We start from the raw sequence: 20,430 nt of genomic DNA, 5'->3' as shown, positions 1-20,430 counted from the left end.
TATAAGAAGTTTAATTGATGCAATTAACTGTTCCTTCAATCCTATTTTGTCATGCAATTTTGCGAAGTCATATATTAAAAAATAGTTTACAGATTGAAAATACAGCAGATTGAAGAGAATTATATAGATTAATTTTATAATAAAAATTTTCTCTATACGTGTGATGTTATAGAAATTTACCGCAGCCAAGTCCCTTTGGCGCAGAGGATAGCGCGTTGGACTTCTAATCCAAAGGTCGTGGGTTCGATCCCCACAAGGGATGATGACAACGTTTTTTTTATAATTTCTTCCTTTGATGCATTTTATAAAATTTATTTTCGCTATATTCGTGTACCAAAAACTTATACAGTGATACGTCATCTATGCTAAATAAGGTGATCTGTCACTATTTTATGCATAATGAAACGATATTGCAGACGAACAACACTATGTTAGAAGAATCTCTAGAAAGAAGAATGTTATGAAATAGAAGAATGAATGGAGAATCAAATTAGAGAGCTGACTCCAACCATAATTATTTAGAATTATAGAATAACATATGACAATAAAGCATACTGAATCCTGATAACGATGCTTTATAGTTCTGTAAGTAGTAATTCCTGTTACAAGCCAGACGTATTGATACGCAATGATGAATATGGAGCTTCTATAATATGTAGTTCTCTAAGTAGAAACTCTTCTTATTAGTTAGACACATTATACGTATCTTATATGTATGCTATACCACATTGTATGATAAATTTACTAAGAACAGAAGAAGTCATACAAAATGCAGATATTTTCACATACTAAATTTGGGTTCGATGTTTCAAGCGCCTACTCTGTGCAACTTAGAAATTAGTCGTTAAAAAATGGTAAATTACGGAAATATTACAGATGTTAGTAAGGAATTGTTAAGTTGTCCATAATTTCAAATGGAAATTAATGAAAACACGTTCGATGGTAACACAAACAGCTATACTTTAAATTAAGTCTTAATTTTAATATTTTTGTCCGTAAGTTGTTGGTATATTGTTCAGAAATTATAAATTCTGCATTTCTATCCATTGGATGACTTCTTGAAGAGGTGCGACATAGAAGATTTAGACGATTTGATACATTGAAAATCTTCTCGGGAAATATAATGATAAATTTAATGTCCATAGTAGAATCAAAATAGTAGTATAGTCAACAAAGGAGTAGTTGTGCGTGAAGAAATTAGTAAAACCAATAATACGAAATCTTTTCGTCGGAAGTTTCTTTTCAATTCTGAAAACGAGTTTGAAAACGAGAATACGCAAACAGCACGTTTTATATAATGAAATATATAAACTTACTTTGTTTACTACTGTAATAAAAAAACAAGCAAGAAGTCCTAAAACGAAGTGAGTCCTCGAAAAAAAAAAACAAAATACAGTCGAATACCGGCACATTTCAAATAAAATTCGAAAGCGAGGCGAAGATGAAAGAGTTTTTAAGTAGACAATGTTAGCCGGAACCACAATGAATAACGACCTTGTCTGTGTTGCGATGGTAATCTGGATTGTTTTAGGTGCGTGAGAATTACCTATCAGAATAACTCGCCGGTGGAGTGATATAATGGTAGTCCGATTTCGAACCAATCGGGGACGAGATGGAAATCAATGTAATTATAGAAGAACCAACGAGAATTCGTTGAAGATGCGCAAGCGCATGTCCAGCTTCACATCGAGCTATCTCTAATTTCCTTCGTGTGATTTCTATTGTCAACATTATGATTATTGCAAATACGTATAACGATTTTGCTTGGCGAGCATACAATTATTCAAGTTAATAAACGTATTTATTACAATTTTATTGCGATATTAGTTCGTTCACAGATTTATAACTGAAACATAATATTACACGTTTTAGCAAAAATAATAGAAATCAAAGTGTATTTCCATTTTTATGTTTATGTACTATATTCTTGTTTGTATTAACTGTTTTATATTTCTGTATTTGCTTGTATTTGTATTTTAATGTAAAAAGGGGAGAGAATGCTGGGATGTCGATCGTTCATCTACCTCGAAGATGTAGAATTTGAAATATTTTTAGTTCTTTTACGGTCATCTTCTTTTTAAATTATTTTCTTTTTGTCAAATAATTTGACATTCTGAAGCTATTTTTCGGCTGAGCCAAAATTTTCTATTCCGAGGAGAATGATGTTTAGAATAACATCCAACGGAATTGTAATAGTAGAATTGCCGTGAATCGCTAATAAAACAATAAAAGAAATTAATAATAGTATCAAACTTTAAAGATACATGAATTTATATTTAAGATGAAAGCATTGACAATATTTGAACAAATCTGATATACACGAGCGTTAAGAAAAATATAACATTCTTATTAAATTATTACTTCAATTGATAGAGTATACTACAATTTGTCTTGTCGAGGTATTATAAGTACTTCAATGAATATAACAGTCGTAAGAGATGTAATTTCAGTGGCAAACGTATGAAAAATTATTTTTCCAAATCTAATATCGTAGGAGGAACAGCAATAAGAAATGAACCAATGATATGTGATTTACAGAAAGAATACCAACAAAAACTGAAGCAATGATACGTAATAAGAAGCCGTAAGTCTCTGCCGAGGGTTGAAATCTTCGACAGATGGATGAGGAAAGAATTCCAGTGTAGATTGTTCAATGTGCGGTTGACCGTGAATGCACCAGATATACTGCGAGATTAATATTCATACCCTTCACAGATCATTCATACTTAATAGAAAAGCTTTCGTACCGAAATTTTATTGTGGTATAATGACGTACAATAGGTAGATTCTGATACTATTAAAAAAAAAAAAGAAAAATAACAAAAGGCGGAAAATAGAATATCTAATAAATTAGAAAACACTGTACGTCGTTTTTGTTCGATTACGAATATGTATAATATGCGATACAAATTCCTACGGTTATAAATACACAATGTACGTACGGTATATTTTACTTACAAAATATTAACTATTAAATTATTCAGTTTTAGCAGAAATAATTTACATCGTTATTTTATAATATTAAGTTTACATTATACCCTAAAGTAACTTTAACGAGTAATCGCTTTGCTGATGGTTCATGATTTTTATAAATCTCTTTATTGACAATTGGAAATGACGTTATTCAACAAGATTAAGATGAAATCCGCGTCATACATTAAACGACAGCACAAACTAAAATCAAACTGAAGTATTCGGCTGAGATACAAAACGTTAAAAAATACAAAAACTATTAAATAAATTCGTTTAATCGTCATACAGTTAATATCTTGTTTCTAATAAATAGATTCGTCAATATGAAACGAAGCTTACGTTACTGATCCTAATCTAAAACTATTTATCGCTCGGTTACACGTTTATTGCCAACATATTCGAGTTTCACGGTGCAATTAGAAATATGTAATAAAGTCGGTTTCTCTTCGACTAGCCACAAACGTCTGCAGGTGCTTTTTCGCAAAGGGGCGTTACAACGATGACAGAGAAATTATCTGAAACCGAAGGGATGGGGGTGGTACACCACGCATAGTGGGGAACATCCATGGGGTAGGGAGTACGAGCACCGAACATCCCTTCTCTCTATTTTCATACTAACCATGAAGCGAGAGAATGGACGTTGCAAGCAAACTTCGACTCAGATACGTGTGCAACCTCGCACCGAGTCATTCGGTGCTCTTTCTCGAGGTATTTTACGTACAAGTGTCCTATCAAGAGTGTTCCAACAATTTTACTCGTTATGTGAACGCTATTCGTATACGTACATGAATGTACATGCACTGGCGCGTGCGCGCAAACGTGCACTTTCTTTAAGTCTTAACACGTTGTTACATATTTATTTTGCATATTTCTTGTACGTAACTTTGGTCCTCTGAACATCGTGAAAAATAGATGTGCACGTACGTGAATTTTACAAACTTATTCGCTGCGCCTAGGATCGGAAGATTTAAAGTGACGTCAATGAGGATGCAAATTTCTATTCTTTGCAAATTTTCATTTTCATTTTGATCTATCTACAACGAATTGAATGAGTTTCGTGCAATGGCAAATTCAACGTCGATCGAGTTAGTGGCATGCAAGAATAAAATCAAAGATTTGAGAATGACGCAGGAAATAAAGACGACGATGTACATCGCGCTTAAGACGAGCCGTTTGTAGCTTTTGTACTTTTATTTTGAAACTTGAACGCGTCGATAGAATTTGACTAAATGTCGACGAAGGCAGAAGGACCATCATCTCCAAGACAATTCTTCGCGCGAATTTATGGACACCTCGAAGCGAAAAAGGTCGATGATACCGATAATGATCACGAAGAAACACCTAAACCGAAATCAAGCTTCGACTTTACTTCGAATATACTTCTGTACAACAGAAACACGTTAGATGCGGACAATTCGTGCAATTCTTCGAACGATGAAGTTATACAAGTAAGAAATAACTTTTCTTACGTGTAGAAACCTCTTTTGTTCGTTATTGTTTTCAATACTTTTTCTGGTTCTCGCTTAAAGGAACCATCCGATCTATAATTACTTCCTTCTCTTCGTTCAAACTCCTTTCTCCAATATTAGCTCATTAACTACCTACGTAATCTTCATTTGAATACCTTAAAAGTATAATCCTTTTACGATTTCCAAATGAGGATTACCCTTAGATCAAAACAGAAAGTACATATTTTTGATATTTTTGAAACATATTTTAATTCTCATTGAAGAGAGATTAAAATCTATAAAATAATATTAAAATTTCGAGAAACCTTGACAGTTAATAGATTAATTTTTAGAGTATTATCTTAGTGTTGGCCATTCCCAATAAGATTCGCGATAATTTTAGTAAATAGACTAATGATCTAAGTATATTTGACAATTTGTTTTGTTATGTAAAAGTTCGAGATAAAAGCTGCGTTCAATAGACGAAATATTTTTAACGAAAATTTTAACGAAATATTAATAAATTGTCCCAAAGACAGGGACGTTAAATTTATTAACAAATAATATTTTATCAAGTATAAGATAAAGGATTAGGACAATTTAGGATTTAATAAGATAATCTTCTGCGTAGGTAATGGGTATAAAAGAAAGATCCACGGAACGAGGCGGGAAACAGAATAGCAATGAAACGAACGCGTTAACGAATGACAAGGAGAAGAACTCGAATTTCTTTAATTTAAGATTACCATTGTTTCACGAACTTCATCAATCCGGACCTACTAATAATCCTGTATTTTTATCTCAAATTGCATATCCGTCTGCGCTTCCACCGCATTTTCATAATTTACCATATTTCCCAACTTCGGAACACCATTTGCAAGGATTCTCAGCCTTCTGTAAGTATTATTTTACTCTTCTCGTTAATGTTAAAAATTATTGACGTAAGTAGTGCAACATCAAATGTATTTTAAATAATAATCATAGGAATTACAATTCTTGATTAATAATTGAAATTAACATAAACGATATTCTAGTACGTTGTACCGCAGAAATAAATCTGATCAGTAAATTGATTTATTAAAAAGAGATAAAATTGAATATATCATTCTACTGTCGTTCTATTTTCTTTTCTCTATATATAATAAAATTATTGATTTTTCAAATATAACGTATTACGCAATTTGCCTATTCCATGATGATTGCTTAAGAATTATTCCCTTATGGCATGCTATCCGATAGAATTTCATTATTTACAACTACATTTTTACAAATATTTTAAAGTTACCACATTGCAGATTATTGTAAGTATTTGTATTGTATTTATTTTAGCCTCGTGGCCTAGGAATTGGACAAATTAAAATGAAACTTACTAACTACAATAGCATAAAATGTATATCAATTCTTCTGTTGTCCCTCCTCTTTATATCTTTGTATAAACATTCTCTCTATTACACTTTATTCATTCCGCCATTCATTATCTATCTATTCTTTACTTGTATTTTATTTTCCAATAATTGCATAGATTATTGTAGGAAAACATTTAAACTATAACTAAAATATGCTACAAAATCTTACAGATAATATATCTGCATTATACATGATATAAGACAAATCGCGTTTCTGTTAATCAACATACTAGAATTCAAGAAATTTTGCTTTCGAATTCTATTTATACATCTTCTATAATTATTTCTATCGCCAAGAAATTTGTATTCGATTATTTGTACCCCCCGAAAGTGAAAAAGAAATCAAATTTAAGAATTCAATTCGACTCTCCCAAACTTTAAATAAATTTAAATAGCTAATCACAATCTCTCATTGACTAGCACTCATATAAAAGTACATTGTATACATCGAATGCCAGAAGTTATTATAATTATAAATTTAATCAAGATTAACGGGAAGCATCATCTGTTTCAGTTTTTACACGTTCCTTGAAATCCTTAAAACACACCGATAATTTGTCGGCAATATGTATTTCAATATTTTATTCATTTCCTAAAGCTTTCCATTGATAAGTGTTATTACAGCAAACATGTACAATATAACACAATACAGGTATACGCACACGTTTGAATGGATTTATTCCGCTTCGCCACCTCGTACCGATGTTGTGATGAGATTACTGGACGCAGTTGGCCGCATTTCAATGTGAAATATACCTTGCTATATTTCTGCAAACCCAGTGTTACTCGCCTGCCCCTTAAGCCGTTGTCACGGCGAGGCTGCCGAGAATCGCTAGCGTGTTAAATGAAAAACAACAAAAAAAAAAAAAGAAGCACGCAAAATGAAAATACAATAATCTGTGAAAATGTTAGAATTACAGGACAAATTAAAATATTTTCTAAATTAATAGGCTTTTGACATAAGTAGGTTAATACATTTTTCCTATAGGGAATAACAAGCTGCATTATACATTAAGAAATATTAATATACGGTAAATAAACATTTTAATGTATAGTAAAATATATCATTTAAAATAATCTCTTGTTTACATTGAACAGTAGCTCGGAAAAGGAGGAAAGAGGGACGACCACGAAGGCAGAGAACCACTTTCAGCGGTGAACAAACATTGAGATTGGAAGTTGAATATCGTAGAGGGGAATATATTTCTAGAGGACGAAGATTTGAGCTTGCTACATCTTTACATCTTACAGAAACGCAAATAAAAATTTGGTTCCAAAATCGCCGTGCAAAAGATAAAAGGATAGAGAAGGCGCAACTTGATCAATATTATCGGTAATTACTTACATGAACTATATGTTAAATATTTAACTAGAGGTTCGTTAGAAATATACAAAACGAATAACGTGCCAATATTTAAAAACTATACAGATAGATTAGAATCTTATTTTTTCTAAATTTTTCTTTTTTTTTTTCTTATTTATAATATATTTATTTAGTTATCGATACCGATTACCCGATTCTTCTATCAAAATCAATGTGCCTTCATTAGTTTGGTGCCTCATAGATCTTCGATTATGAGTACTATTTGGTGTTGCACGATCAATTTTGTGAGTAACTGTATGTATGTATTTGATAGATACCGCAAACTCTGCAAAATTAATTACATATTCGCAGCTTTTGTATAATAATTATGATGCGAAACATAGATATCCTTTGCACTTACAGACTCGAACGGTTCTAAAATTCGCTCAATCTTGAACACCTAATGAAACTTGTAAAGTAAGTATATATTAGCTTTTATTAAAAATGAATATTCATAAGATTAAAAAATACATGTTACACGGCACGCGGCATCGCTTCTACTATAGAGAAATGGCTCGTTACAAAAAAGCTATAGACTGCAAACTATAGACGCTTCTTTTCTTACATAACTTTTTCTTCATTGGCTTCAGTTCATAAGTATTTAAACTCCGTTGACGACACTGGTAAGAATCCTTAATGGAATCCTGTTATAGTCATCGAAAATGGTTTTCTCCCTTGATAAATTATGCTAATAGTGTTGCATTTTTCTACATTTCATTGTTGCATGTGACCCAGGACTTTAGAAGACGTCTCGGAATCAACCTTAAATAAACATTTCAAAAAAAGAACGAACTTTAGATGCTTTTCTGATTTTAGTATGGATTGTTTGTGTCAACTTTTTGCTGGCTTTTTGTTTTCCAGAGGTGGGTATACGTTGTTTTAAGATAATTTTTCGTTCTAACTTTAGTTTAATTCTTACAATTAGTGCCTTACAATGAGATGATATACGAGTATGTATTGCCGACGATTCGGATAATCCTATGTAAAGGGATACTTATCGCATTGGAAATCATCTCGTTTCCTTTTGAAGTACAATCGATCCCTATCTTCTTACCCCATAATTCTCTGCTCTTTACTATTGCAACTGTTAGTATGTATCATTTCGTATTACGTCTAATTCTATTATAGATACACACATTTAGTTAACTCATGTCGTATGCATATGTATGTATATACATGAAGAACATATTTGATTTCAATGGATGTTCTGCATCACTTGTGTTGCTCTAATTTGATCGTATGGACTTTCCCACATAAATTACTACGATTTCGAGGGATATAAATAACACATTGAGGCTTGTAGAACTAACACAAATATGATAATATTATATAAGTAATAAAATATGTTCCTTGAGTACCGATTATTAGTTTGTATATATTTGTTGTGCATATTTTCAAACTTATAGTTAATAATTAATTAATTGATATAAAGGTAGGTTTTATACTAAGTGTAACAAAATATTGCAGTTTTCCTACATGAATTTATGCACTTACTGTTTGACCAAGCAAAGGTACAGTTTCTGGAATGATTATTTTTCAGTGATTTGTGTATATCGTGTGTCGTATTGCAGCTGTAATGTTGAATTTTTTCCTAGATAGAAAAGCAGATATATCTTTTCTTCTGAAGTATAATCGACATATATAAAAGTGACACGAGATAAAAGATAGGGCTATGTCTTACATTCATTTGTGTAGGAAGGGTTACAGGATTCTAGGAGTAATTTAGTTGATATTTTAATATTACTATAACCAGATAACTAATAAACAAAATATTAAACAAAATTTTATTTTTTATTTTCACCTTATTCTAATCACGTTAAATATTTAATATTGAAACATAATCGTAATTTAAGTTATGTATAATAATACTATAGATAAATAATTATTTTGAATACATTACGTGTTGCAGAAACTTCGCAATTTCCAGTGGAATGATAAATTTGCCAATTTATGGTAGAAGTGGATTCTGTGAATTCTGTTTTTATAAAAAGACTTTTGGATCTGCAAGCAGTCACTCCTGTACTTCGACGAGTCCTGTTACCGGAACTTTTACAAAACCACAATGTAATGAAAGTGAAATATCAGATACTAGATCAAATGTACTATTTTCTGTTTGAAGTTCGAAAAACTAAATTTTCTACTACAAGCTATTAACAAATATGTACTAAGCTTCAATAGAACTTATTATATTTGTGTTTTATAAATAAGTTACGTTAAATAATTGTAGCGATTGTAAGAATTAATGTATTATTTTGTGCAAATCTGATATTAAACTTAATATTTTAAATTTAAAACAATTGCAATACACTGTAAAAAGATTAGTAGCACATATGCTAACAAATTTGCGGAAATAGAAAATCCTAGTATTGTTAAAGAATTTTAACAATTCAGATATAAATTAATATACAGTAATAAAATGTGTATAATACAAGCGATTTAACAGATAACAATATATTAATTCAAATAATCTTTAAATGCGTTGAATTGCACATTAAAATACTATCTTTTTATACATATACTGGCGACATATAGCATATTGCTACGTATTATTAAATGGTCACTTAATATGTAACTGTAATTTGTAACAATAAATAATAGTAATACAAACATTGTAATATTTTGTCATTATTTCAAGAACAAACGCAGAAAAATATAACATGACAGAAATGTAGAAGGGTATGCATGAAGAAGAGAAACCACATACTGAAAAAAGGTTTATTACATTAGAAAAGTTTCCCAAATTACATTGCTGAAAATTAATGTAAATAATTAGTTCTTTACAATACATAATAATTTAATAATTACGTTATTTAACATCTTTCTTACAATATTAATAAACATGCTTAATGAACCAATGAGTAATCCATTAGTTATTCCACTCTATTTGTTATTTTATTTCACTCTAAAAGTTGAAAATTTATTATTTTGTATTATTTTACTTATGCAAAACATTAGTTTGTGTAAAATAGATGATTCATAAGAAAACCACTAACTTGTAATACTTAACTATTTATTTTTTGTTTCAAAAATATGATAAAAAATATAAAGAATAAGATTTGATAATAAAGATTTTACCTTTTGCATATTTTTCTCCTTTATATTGAATTTCATTATCCATTTAAATATTAATGCCTTAACATTCTGTAATATTCTTGTACATTTAGTTTACTCTCTGCAATAAATAATCTTTAAGATATAAATAACAAAAAAATATATCTCAAAAAGCTATGACTTACTTGTTCTAATTTGTAACATTTGCTAATTTTTTAAATTGGACACTTATTTTTTTATAAGAGCATATAGTTTCATAAAACTTACTCCTTATTGGCTCATGACTTACTTCCTTTCTAAAAGACTAATTATAATATATTATATTACATGAACTTCTCAAGGGATAAGCCTGTTATATTCAATAATGATAAAATTAATTTCAAATTTAGGCACCAAGACTATGACATGTCCACATACTGCATATAACTGTAACTATTTGTTTCCTTTATCCTTTGAACCCTTAATATAATGTACGTTATATAATTATGATAATTTTGAGTGTTAAATATTATAATATAATTGTAAAATTAAAAAAGCAGTCGATTTCAACTTACCTCCTATGACGAGTGACAACGGTAGCTGTGACACGGAGCGCTCTGAGAGTACCAGCCCAAATGGTAAACCAGAAATTAATGAAAACGAAAGATAGCAGTTAATATACAAGAAGTAAAACAAAAATAATTTCTATCTCTTGCTTATAATTCATATTTAAGCCAAAATAGATCTTTACTATTTAAACATTTATACATTCTTAGCGCGTATTGATATAATAGAATATTATAATTCTTTTATCTCTGATATTTTATATTAATAATGTTTCATTGCCATAAATACTAAATAAAATTTTCAAATATCAAGAAAGATCAACTTCGTAAATAAGAATTTGTCTTTTTACTTAAGTTTTATTTAACATATATAGTAAATAATTTAAAGGGCTATGTACATCCAGATAAGGTCCAAAAGTTAATGTTTTCAAAATATTCTTATAATTTTTTTTAATTTGAACTGTAAGTGATAGTGATGATTATACGATTTGTTCAAATGAGTTCTTTTTGAAGTGTGTCCGAAAATGATATTAAAAATATTTTAATAATCATTCAGCAATAAATTCTCTAATCTTATAACAGAATTGCTTAATATGTGGCTTATTCTCCAATGATGCAACAATCTTAATTTCATTTCCCAATATTTTGCAACACAATCTATGTAACTGTCAAACCTAAGTTTATTCTTCTGTGTGATAATAAATTATAGAAACAATCTTTAAGATAATTACTTCTTTGTCCTTTAGATGTGTTTAGCCCTTTAATAAATAAATAAGTAAAAGTAAAATAACATATTCTAATCTAATCTTTCATTTGAAAAAATATAATGATTATATTTTAATTAGTTATGTTTAATTGTAAACTATTGTAGTACTTATAATGTTCATTTCCACATGTATAAATTTTTTCCATTTTCTTCCCACCATAGAGTTTTAGTATATTGGAAAAGAAATTTATAATTTTACTAATACATATGCTTCATTTTATATGTATATGTTATATACATAGATAAAGCATAATAAATACATATGTATATAAAACATAATACATTGTTCGATACGATAAAACAAAACTTGATAACAATATATGAATAATAACTTTTATTTAACTATTTACTCCTTTGTTTTTGTAAAAAGAAATAATCATTAAATCAATAGCATAATCTAATAGAAATATTAAAAAACATTAATATCATGCACAATCTGTCATTTAAAACCCCTATGTCTAAACAAATGAATCTAATATTCCTACCTGTAGTTGTACAACAGAAGCTAGCAAGAAGCCTAGCAAAGCCTAGCCTTGCTGTGTAGTTCAGAATCCCTTTGCTCTGCTACCTGCCCGTTTTTAGTGTCTTCTTTCATTTTCACTCTTCTAACATTCGATACTAGATACTTGCTAGATAATAGATCTAACTAAGAATATTTTCAGGTACTGAAAGCTTAATATACCCAAAAAGTATTACGTACCTACTTAATTGCTTATTCCATTACTACCTAATAATCACGTTTAACGACACAAATCTATTATATAACAATAGTAAAAAAAGAAAACACCATGTTACTAAACCTAACAATGACAAACTTAATGTCTGAAAAAAGGTAACTGCAGATTAGACCAAACGAATGTATATATTAACTCAAAACTAGTTAAATAAACAAAATCAAAATTCATTTATCTTGGCAATATATAAAAATTTATCTATAATCAGTGCCGTGCAATATCTGAATAAATACTGTGTATGAGATATAATATACTACTGAAAGAGAATTCGAAATTTTATTTATTTCTGTAGATTCATCCAATAAGCAACAATCATATCTGTCCTTTTTATTTTTATTATCTTTTAACTATTATTTTTAAATACAATCAAAAATTGCAAATGAAAATATAAAACTAATTAAAAAATTTATACTACTTGGTTATAAAATATATTATATTCTGTTGTATATTCTGTTATTATTATTATTCTATATTATATTCTTAATACTGCAAAATATAAAATGTATGTTGCATTTATAGTGATGATTACAATACAGCTTGTATTGTTTTATGGAATTCAATGAACCATTTAAGGAAGCTTATAGCTCTGCACTATCATTTTTGATTCTTTATAATAATAAAATATAAGATATCCATTCTTCATATTTTTTTACTTTCAACTATTAGTTTAAATAAATAAAATTGAAACATGAAATAATATAAAAACTGTACATTTATTACTATTTTGCACCACACTGATTAAATGATGTATCTTCCGAAAGTGGATTTGATTAAAAGGGATACGAAATAGAATTAAGTTCCAAATTAAACCATATCTATTAAAAATATACACACTTCAATTTATTGTTATATTTGGAATATGATCTAGAAACACAATCTCAATGAACATACATATTACGGTAACTAATTATAAAACAATTTAAACTCATGAAAAATATTTCGTACATTTTTCGTGACTTTAAATGCTTTATTAGCACATAAAAATATTTATCACAATTTTTTTTTCATAAAGTTGCTCATATTTTTAGCATACAATTTATAATAGAAGACTGTATATAAAATATAAGATCGAACGTATCCCTTCAGTCATAAATCCATGTTTGTTATACATTATGAAAATTACACAAAATTAGTCACAGATTGTTTATATGTACAAATTGTTTAATACTGTGAATACATATAAATATAAAGCCCTTAGTTGTGCTTTCACCGACTATACAGTTGACAGAAAATACAAGAATGCTTTCTATATATAATATTTGAAAGTTCTCATTAATATTTGTATATAATAACGAAATGTACCCTTATCTAGCTATGTTTTCCCCTATTCCTTTCAGTGATACATATCTTGTACTTTTGACTTATCCTATACTATGGACATTATATTTCATAAATTAAAAAGTAATGTAGAAGGTTCTGGTCATTTTTATTAACTAGCTCTTAAAACATTACAACTTAAATAATTAATTAGTCTAGGTGACCTACGAAAATGCTGACTGATATTCGTAATATACCCGGTTCTTTTTCGAATTCATTAATTTCATTTCATATTAACATTTTCTTTCATACATCTTTCCTTTTGTCCTGAGATGTTTAATCTATATAAGAACCACCTTGCGTATAATAAAATAACTCATCACGATACCAAACCTAGATTCTTACATGCACTGCTATATTGATATATTCCATTAAATTAGAGAAACAATCGTGCTCTCCAATGTCTAATATAAAATCCTAGGTCTATGATCATTTTTCAGAGTGTTACAGCAAATATAACAAAATGTTACAAATTTATTATTTGGATGGCACGGATGTATCCCTAGCCATAGTAACTGAATAGTCAAATTAATCCGTATCTTTTTCTCTAACAATGAACATAATTACACGTTAATAATTGTTTCTTTCTTTTTGGATATTATATGTGCCACACAATGAGTTCAGGCACAATCTAGAAAATTGTGATGCAATGTTTTCACATAAATAGTTGAATATGTAAGATATATGTGCTAGATACCAAAAGAAATACAAGTAAAAGCCTCCCTCACTGTGATCTATTAAGATGACGCTTCTCTGTCCTGTATCCTGATTGTCCTGCCTGGTCTTGTCTCTAGCCTTATAGCCCTGCCTGCTCCAATACTAAACAGTACAGAAGTACTGGCGACTAGAAGACAAGTAGTAGGTTCACCTGAGGTTCAAAAGTCATAAATCTATTAGTTCAGATGATTGAAAATACTCAAACTGTAAGAATCTATAAATTTTGAGCTAAAAATCAAATGTCATATAATTATTTACTATCATTTACTATCATTTTAAGAATATTTCCTTACAACATTTCTTGTTATATGACTAACATACAGTATTAAGCAACACATCATTTCAGTAGAAATCTTATCAATACAGATAAAATATGAAATTTCTATTAACAGTAAATACAATCATAACTAATAATTAGAATCATTTAACATAAGAAAATCGTCTTCAAACACATAATTACAACCACTTTTGCAGAAAAGATATAAGTATATCAATATAAACAAGTACTAATTAATGAAGTGCTAATTTGTTACCATTTGTCAATGCATAATATAATATTTCTCTAAATAAAAATGGATCTAACAAATTATTTAAAATTGTTAAGTAAATAACAAACTGATGTAATTATATAGTAAATCAATGCTACTGAAGATATTAATTCCATATAACAAATTATGTATAACTAAAATATATTTAAAATGTGTTTCTCAAATATTTCTCAATAGTATTTCTTGATATCTCATACATTCTATTTTACCTATTAAAATAAAATAAGTGAAACCTAAACCAAAAAATCATTGTGCACTAATTCTAAATAAGTAATATTTCTTAATTTTCTTACAGTAACTTTAAAGCATTAAATGAATACTTTTGTCAATGCATTTAAGTTTAGAAAGTATATTGTATTAATTGAAATGTATATGAAAACAAAATTTCATATCTTAGTTAAACATTATTACCTCATATAGCGCATGCATTCTCCAATAATTTATTTCATATAAATATATATATTTATATAATAACAGTTTGCCCAAAAACATTTATCTGATACTATATATCTCATCTCATATATATACATTTTTTAAATTTTCCTAATGTAATTTTTGCAGCGAACAATTTCTTATATGTAATAAATGTCAATTAAAAATAAATCCATATAACTGCCTATATAATTTACATTCACATGATCCCTATATTTTTGGAATTAAAACTATATAATTTAATATTTATAAATAAGCTAACAAACAAAATGTTAAAACAAAATATATGGATATTTTTACAGAATATAACATTTAAATAAATCAAATTTGGCTAACAATTCTGTTCTACTACTGTTGCCTGTTCTGTTAACCAGAAAATACTTCACTAATATATATAGAAATATTCTATATAATATAATATGTATATAGAAACTATCTTTGTTTTTAATTTCTATAAAATAAAAGAATTTTCTATTTATTTGATAATATTGCAACAAGTACAAATACTTGTACTTCAAAATTTGTATATTAAAAACCCAAGTGCATTTCAATAAAAAATAATTCTACTTTTATAACCTCATCAAACATATATAAAAATTTTAAAGTTTCTTGTATATGTGAGCACGCGCGCGCTCGTGTGTACTTTGTAATAAAATAAAAGCCATTGCATCACAAAACTACTGATGCAAATACTCTTTAACACCCATTTATTCTCTCATTTAATTATAACTAATCACTATTTTGTAAGTAACGGTTCCTGATTGTACTTGATGTATTTATATAATTATGTAAAACATAATAATTGCTTTTACAGTTCAATGAAGCTCTATTTAAAATTACTCAATGCATCTATTAAAAAAGTAAATTAAATCCCGCAAAATACTTATTTATAAAAATAAGTTTCATGTAATATATGTATCATATTATTCCAAATTATGTTTATTTAATATTTCTGATTTCAAAATAGTAATATTATTTAAATATAAGTTAAACATAGTCATTTTAATATATCCTAGAGAAAAGGGAAATAATTATAGTAAAATTTTGCTTACCACGTGAGGGAAGTAACCATGGATAACGTGTATTTTAGTATCTTCTTCCACCACCACCACCTCCTCCCCCCATGTTTCCACCACCAAGAGAACTACCACCATAGCCTCCTTGATTACCGTATCCACCACCACCACCTCCAGAATTTCCACCACCCATGGGACCTGAAAAATAAATTGTAAAAGGTTAGTAAAACTGTTTAAAATTACATAAGATTCTATAAGATACCACTTATTTGATAACAATATAATAATTATACAAATCTTACTATCCTAACAATAGTGAGAGATGAAGCGTTTTTAACAAAATTAGATTAAATTATTATTGTACATACAGAATGTGATTAAACGATATTAAATGTAATAAGCATTTTACAATCTAATATTTATACTTATTTAAATAAAAAAAAGAAACTACATAGAAATGATAATGTAATATTTAATATTTATAAAAACAATTATTTCTACGATAAGATACCTTTATAAAATAATAATTTAGCATATTATGAGCAAACTCAATTCGAACAGAATAAAGGAAATGGACAAAGGCGCTCCTTCTCACTGCAACATCGCGCCTTATGTCTTAATCTAACTTATATCAAAAATATACTTATTCAATTTCTTTGATTGTGGTGTTTTCCAAATAACATTAAATTCACTTGTTAAATGTTATTATTAACATTAACTGTAATTAGGATTAATCTTACCACGCTATATAATTATTGAATATCTATTAATATCGCAATGATATGTGAACTTTACAAGAGAATCACACGAGTGTTGCATATCAACTTCAATAATACTCTGTATGTAGGTAGAAAACAAAAAATATGTAATAAATATTCATCTATTAATGTAAACTTTCCATAATTCATAAAATACTAAACAATTAACACATTCCATGTACTGATACATGGTGCGGTTATATTACCATTTCAGGCAAGATATTACTCTAGTAATAGTAATGATCATAAACAACAGCAAATCGTAAGAAATACACAATCATGGTTGACCCAAGTACTCATTAGTGTCTATAAATTCAATATCAAGAAAATGAAAAAATTCTATGTAAACTCATATTCTATGATCCTACTTTCAAATGATGTGAGATATATAATATTCTATTTTATATAAAAGTTTAAATTTTAATGTAGTTAAGTAACCTGCTAGATAATAAATTTCTGTACTAATTGCACGGATAATCGAATATTTGTAAAATATTTTTTACTTCTCTACTTACGAAGTTTAACTGGAATCGATATATTACACTTCGTCTGTGAATACTTAATTAGTAATAACATATTATAAAATTGTACTAATTATAAGCTGAACGCTCCTTGTGCAACTTGTTATGGTTATCAACAATAGTATATTGCATATACTATAATATAATTAAAATGCGTTATCACAACTAATAAATGCAAATCTACGAGTAGTTGCTCAAGGCACGTAACAGACGCGTTGGCTTTTGAGAAGGACAGAAGCAACCTTGTCCACCGAAGGGTGGTAGCCATCTCGAGTCTCCAGACTGTCGGCCACTAGGACCCATATTAATACCATAGGGTGCAGGTCTTCCTCCAGAGTTGAAATTATTCCGTACTGGACCACCGCCATAGCCTTGCTGGTAACCTCCGCCAAAGTTATCGTTGCTCCAATTTCCGCCACTATTATATCCACCTTGACCTCCTTGACCTCCCCAGCCACCTCCTTAAAAATAACGTTTATTAGTATTTTGTACAAACTTAATGTACTATAATATATTATTAATCAATATATTAATGTAATACTTAGTAAAATGGGAAAAGTATATCTTTCTGCGAACCTTTACCTTGATTCTGATTCTCCCAAGGGCCGTTACCGCCCCAACCTCCTTGATTACCTCCACTATAACCGCCTTGATTACCACCATTATTCCAATCTCCACCACCTCCACTTCCTCGACCTCCCCAATTACCGCCACCCTGATTGCCACCACGAGGTCCTCTTCCTACATTCTGTCCTCCTCTGCTACCACCGCCACCACCACCACCACCACCTCCTGATGCAGAAGCCATCTCTGCCTTACTTAAGGCCTATTATCATAAATGTGTAATAAAATCTGAGAATTTACAATGCTTTTTTAAGTCTAAATAAATAATATATTAATATAATTTTTACCTTTTTAACGTCTACATGCTTGCCGCGTATTTGATGATTGCGTTGCAAACAAATTTTATCCACAGGATCATAATCATCAAATTCAACAAAACCAAAACCACGTTTTTTGCCGGTTTCCTTATCTGTTACAATGCTAATTGAATTTATGCTACCATAACTTTGGAAATATTGTCTAAGATCTTCTTCTTCATGATCATCTTTTAAACCACCCACAAATAATTTCTTTACTGTTGCTCCAGCTTCAGGTCTACCAATTTCTTGTCTAGGAACAGCTCTTTTAGGTTCAACTACGCGTCCATCGACTTTATGTGGCCTGTAATTTGAAATAACAAAAAAGAAAAATATAAATGTATATATTATTATGCATTTCACTTTTGTTATTTCAAGCAATTTAGTATTAACATATTAATAGTTTTAATACTTAAAACCTAAATATATGGATTATATTAAATTGCTGTAATTTTATAAAATACAACCTTGCATTTTGAGCATCATCTACCATATGTGCACGAGAATAAGTAATAAATCCAAATCCTCTAGATCGTTTTGTTTTTGGATCTTTCATTACAACTACGTCTACAATTTCTCCCCATTTTTCAAAGTGTTTCTTTAAAGAATCATCTGTAGTTCTATAATCCAATCCACCAATAAATAATTTCCTAACATGTTCAGGTTCATTTTTTCCATCCTGAAATAAAAGATACCATTAGAACTAAAAAAATAAAATGTTATAAGTATTATAGTTATCATTGTCTTTATTAACATATTAGTTCCAAAATTACTTCAAGTTACCTAAAAATATTGCAATAAAAAGATAAATTTCAACATTCATATAATATTTAATTACTACATATGTATATATGACTTACTAAATATCCATTATTAAAAGGTTAAGCTTTACTAACATTCTAATCTTTTGTATTACAAGCTACATTCCTTTTCTTGTAAAATATTGTATATGTCACTATCATCACTTTTAACGGATTCTATTAATTTATATAATATAAATGTAATAAATGACTTAATAATATATAACAAATAATATACAAACTACAAAATAAATAATTTACAGTAATGTAAGAAACTAATAATAGATGCCCTATTGATAAATTTTAAACGTTGCAACAATTTTATTGAAAAATAATATAATAGGACATATTTCGTAAGACTGAGATTAGTAAATCTTAAATGGCGTAGCGTCAGTGAACGCCATGCTATAAAAGAACGACAGAAATACTTCTTTGCGTATTATTTATATCAAAACAACAAAGTAATAAATATTTTAGCATCTTCATAATACTATTTGCGATATTTAATTAATTTTTATATTAATATTACTCTGGTAGTTCATTTATTGTAAAAAATCGTAAAAGACCTTCAACAAGTCGCAAAGTCTACAAAGAATATAATTAATTATATATGTAAAACAAACAATAAAGATTTTACAGAAACTTAATAATAAGTAACAGTATCACGCATTATACAATATACGTATGTATAAGGACGGCAAAGTGAAAAACTAATTAAATCTAGTCAAATTCTTAATTCTTATCTTTATACATATCACTTTTACAAATGATAAACTATTTTTTCCAAGACAAAAATGAATTTATAAGCTTTTACTTACATCATGTTCCATTTTAACCATTTTCGATAGTTTTGAATGGTCAAATATCCTTCTTCGCTACAGAATACACAAAGAACCTCAGTAAACTTGTGTGTGAGAAATGGAGATCGCGCACGTCGGTCGATCGATTATTACTCCTTCCAAATGCTTGTGTGAACCCCAAATGCGCAAACTGCCATACAAAATATTACAGACATGCGCAAAGCTTGTATTATTTATTAATTTACTGTTTCAGTAAGAATTTTTCAGAATATTAGGATTAAATATTATATAGAAAAATTGTATGCATTAATTGAC

The 20,430-nt window shown here is 28.7% G+C and overlaps 2 protein-coding genes and 1 non-coding gene across 9 annotated transcripts; 2 read left to right on the top strand and 1 right to left on the bottom strand.

Annotated features, from left to right (window-relative positions):
* The first annotated feature begins 189 nt into the window (after positions 1-189).
* On the top strand, positions 190-262 carry Trnar-ucu. The gene has a single exon. It is a non-coding gene; the product is annotated as a tRNA-Arg (tRNA).
* Positions 263-2,834: 2,572 nt separating this feature from the next.
* LOC122571075 (homeobox protein rough) lies at positions 2,835-9,893 on the top strand. The gene is made up of 4 exons (XM_043734332.1): positions 2,835-4,421; positions 5,053-5,317; positions 6,926-7,160; positions 9,100-9,893. Exons 1-4 carry the CDS (start codon positions 4,203-4,205, stop codon positions 9,305-9,307), a joined length of 927 nt encoding a protein of 308 aa, XP_043590267.1. The 5' UTR covers positions 2,835-4,202; the 3' UTR covers positions 9,308-9,893.
* Positions 9,894-9,902: 9 nt separating this feature from the next.
* On the bottom strand, positions 9,903-20,286 carry LOC122571070 (heterogeneous nuclear ribonucleoprotein A1, A2/B1 homolog). Of its 7 annotated transcripts, none has more exons than XR_006317943.1 (8): positions 20,134-20,286; positions 18,983-19,194; positions 18,507-18,819; positions 18,172-18,421; positions 17,838-18,056; positions 16,353-16,514; positions 14,332-14,471; positions 9,904-10,837 (listed from the first exon to the last, which is right to left on the bottom strand). XR_006317943.1 is itself a non-coding variant. In XM_043734321.1 (7 exons), the coding sequence occupies exons 1-6, from the start codon at positions 20,152-20,154 to the stop codon at positions 16,387-16,389; spliced, it is 1,143 nt and encodes a 380-aa protein (XP_043590256.1). In that variant the 5' UTR covers positions 20,155-20,286; the 3' UTR covers positions 9,903-10,837; positions 16,353-16,386. The 7 variants fall into 7 exon arrangements, 4 of the variants coding, with proteins under 4 accessions (XP_043590256.1, XP_043590255.1, XP_043590258.1 ...); XR_006317945.1 differs by lacking the exon at positions 14,332-14,471 and having other exon boundaries at positions 9,904-10,700; positions 10,796-10,837; XR_006317946.1 differs by lacking the exon at positions 14,332-14,471 and having other exon boundaries at positions 9,905-10,545; positions 10,796-10,837.
* Between the last annotated feature and the right edge of the window lie 144 nt (positions 20,287-20,430).

Source organism: Bombus pyrosoma, linkage group LG9 (assembly GCF_014825855.1).
Source record: "Bombus pyrosoma isolate SC7728 linkage group LG9, ASM1482585v1, whole genome shotgun sequence".
Lineage (NCBI taxonomy): Eukaryota > Metazoa > Arthropoda > Insecta > Hymenoptera > Apidae > Bombus > Bombus pyrosoma.
Note: the sequence above shows the minus strand (reverse complement) of the source record. Positions and strands in the feature narration are given on the sequence as shown.

Excerpts from the sequence above, each read along its gene's own strand:
- LOC122571075 (XM_043734332.1), top strand. The coding sequence starts at position 4,203 with ATGTCGACGAAGGCAGAAGGACCATCATCTCCAAGACAATTCTTCGCG. Across the intron at positions 4,422-5,052 it reads CGAACGATGAAGTTATACAA|GTAATGGGTATAAAAGAAAG; the intron begins GTAAGAAATAAC and ends TCTTCTGCGTAG. Across the intron at positions 5,318-6,925 it reads GCAAGGATTCTCAGCCTTCT|TAGCTCGGAAAAGGAGGAAA; the intron begins GTAAGTATTATT and ends TACATTGAACAG.
- LOC122571070 (XM_043734321.1), bottom strand. The coding sequence starts at position 20,154 with ATGGTTAAAATGGAACATGAT. Across the intron at positions 19,195-20,133 it reads TGGTTAAAATGGAACATGAT|GATGGAAAAAATGAACCTGA; the intron begins GTAAGTAAAAGC and ends CTTTTATTTCAG. Across the intron at positions 18,820-18,982 it reads GATGATGCTCAAAATGCAAG|GCCACATAAAGTCGATGGAC; the intron begins GTTGTATTTTAT and ends TTCAAATTACAG.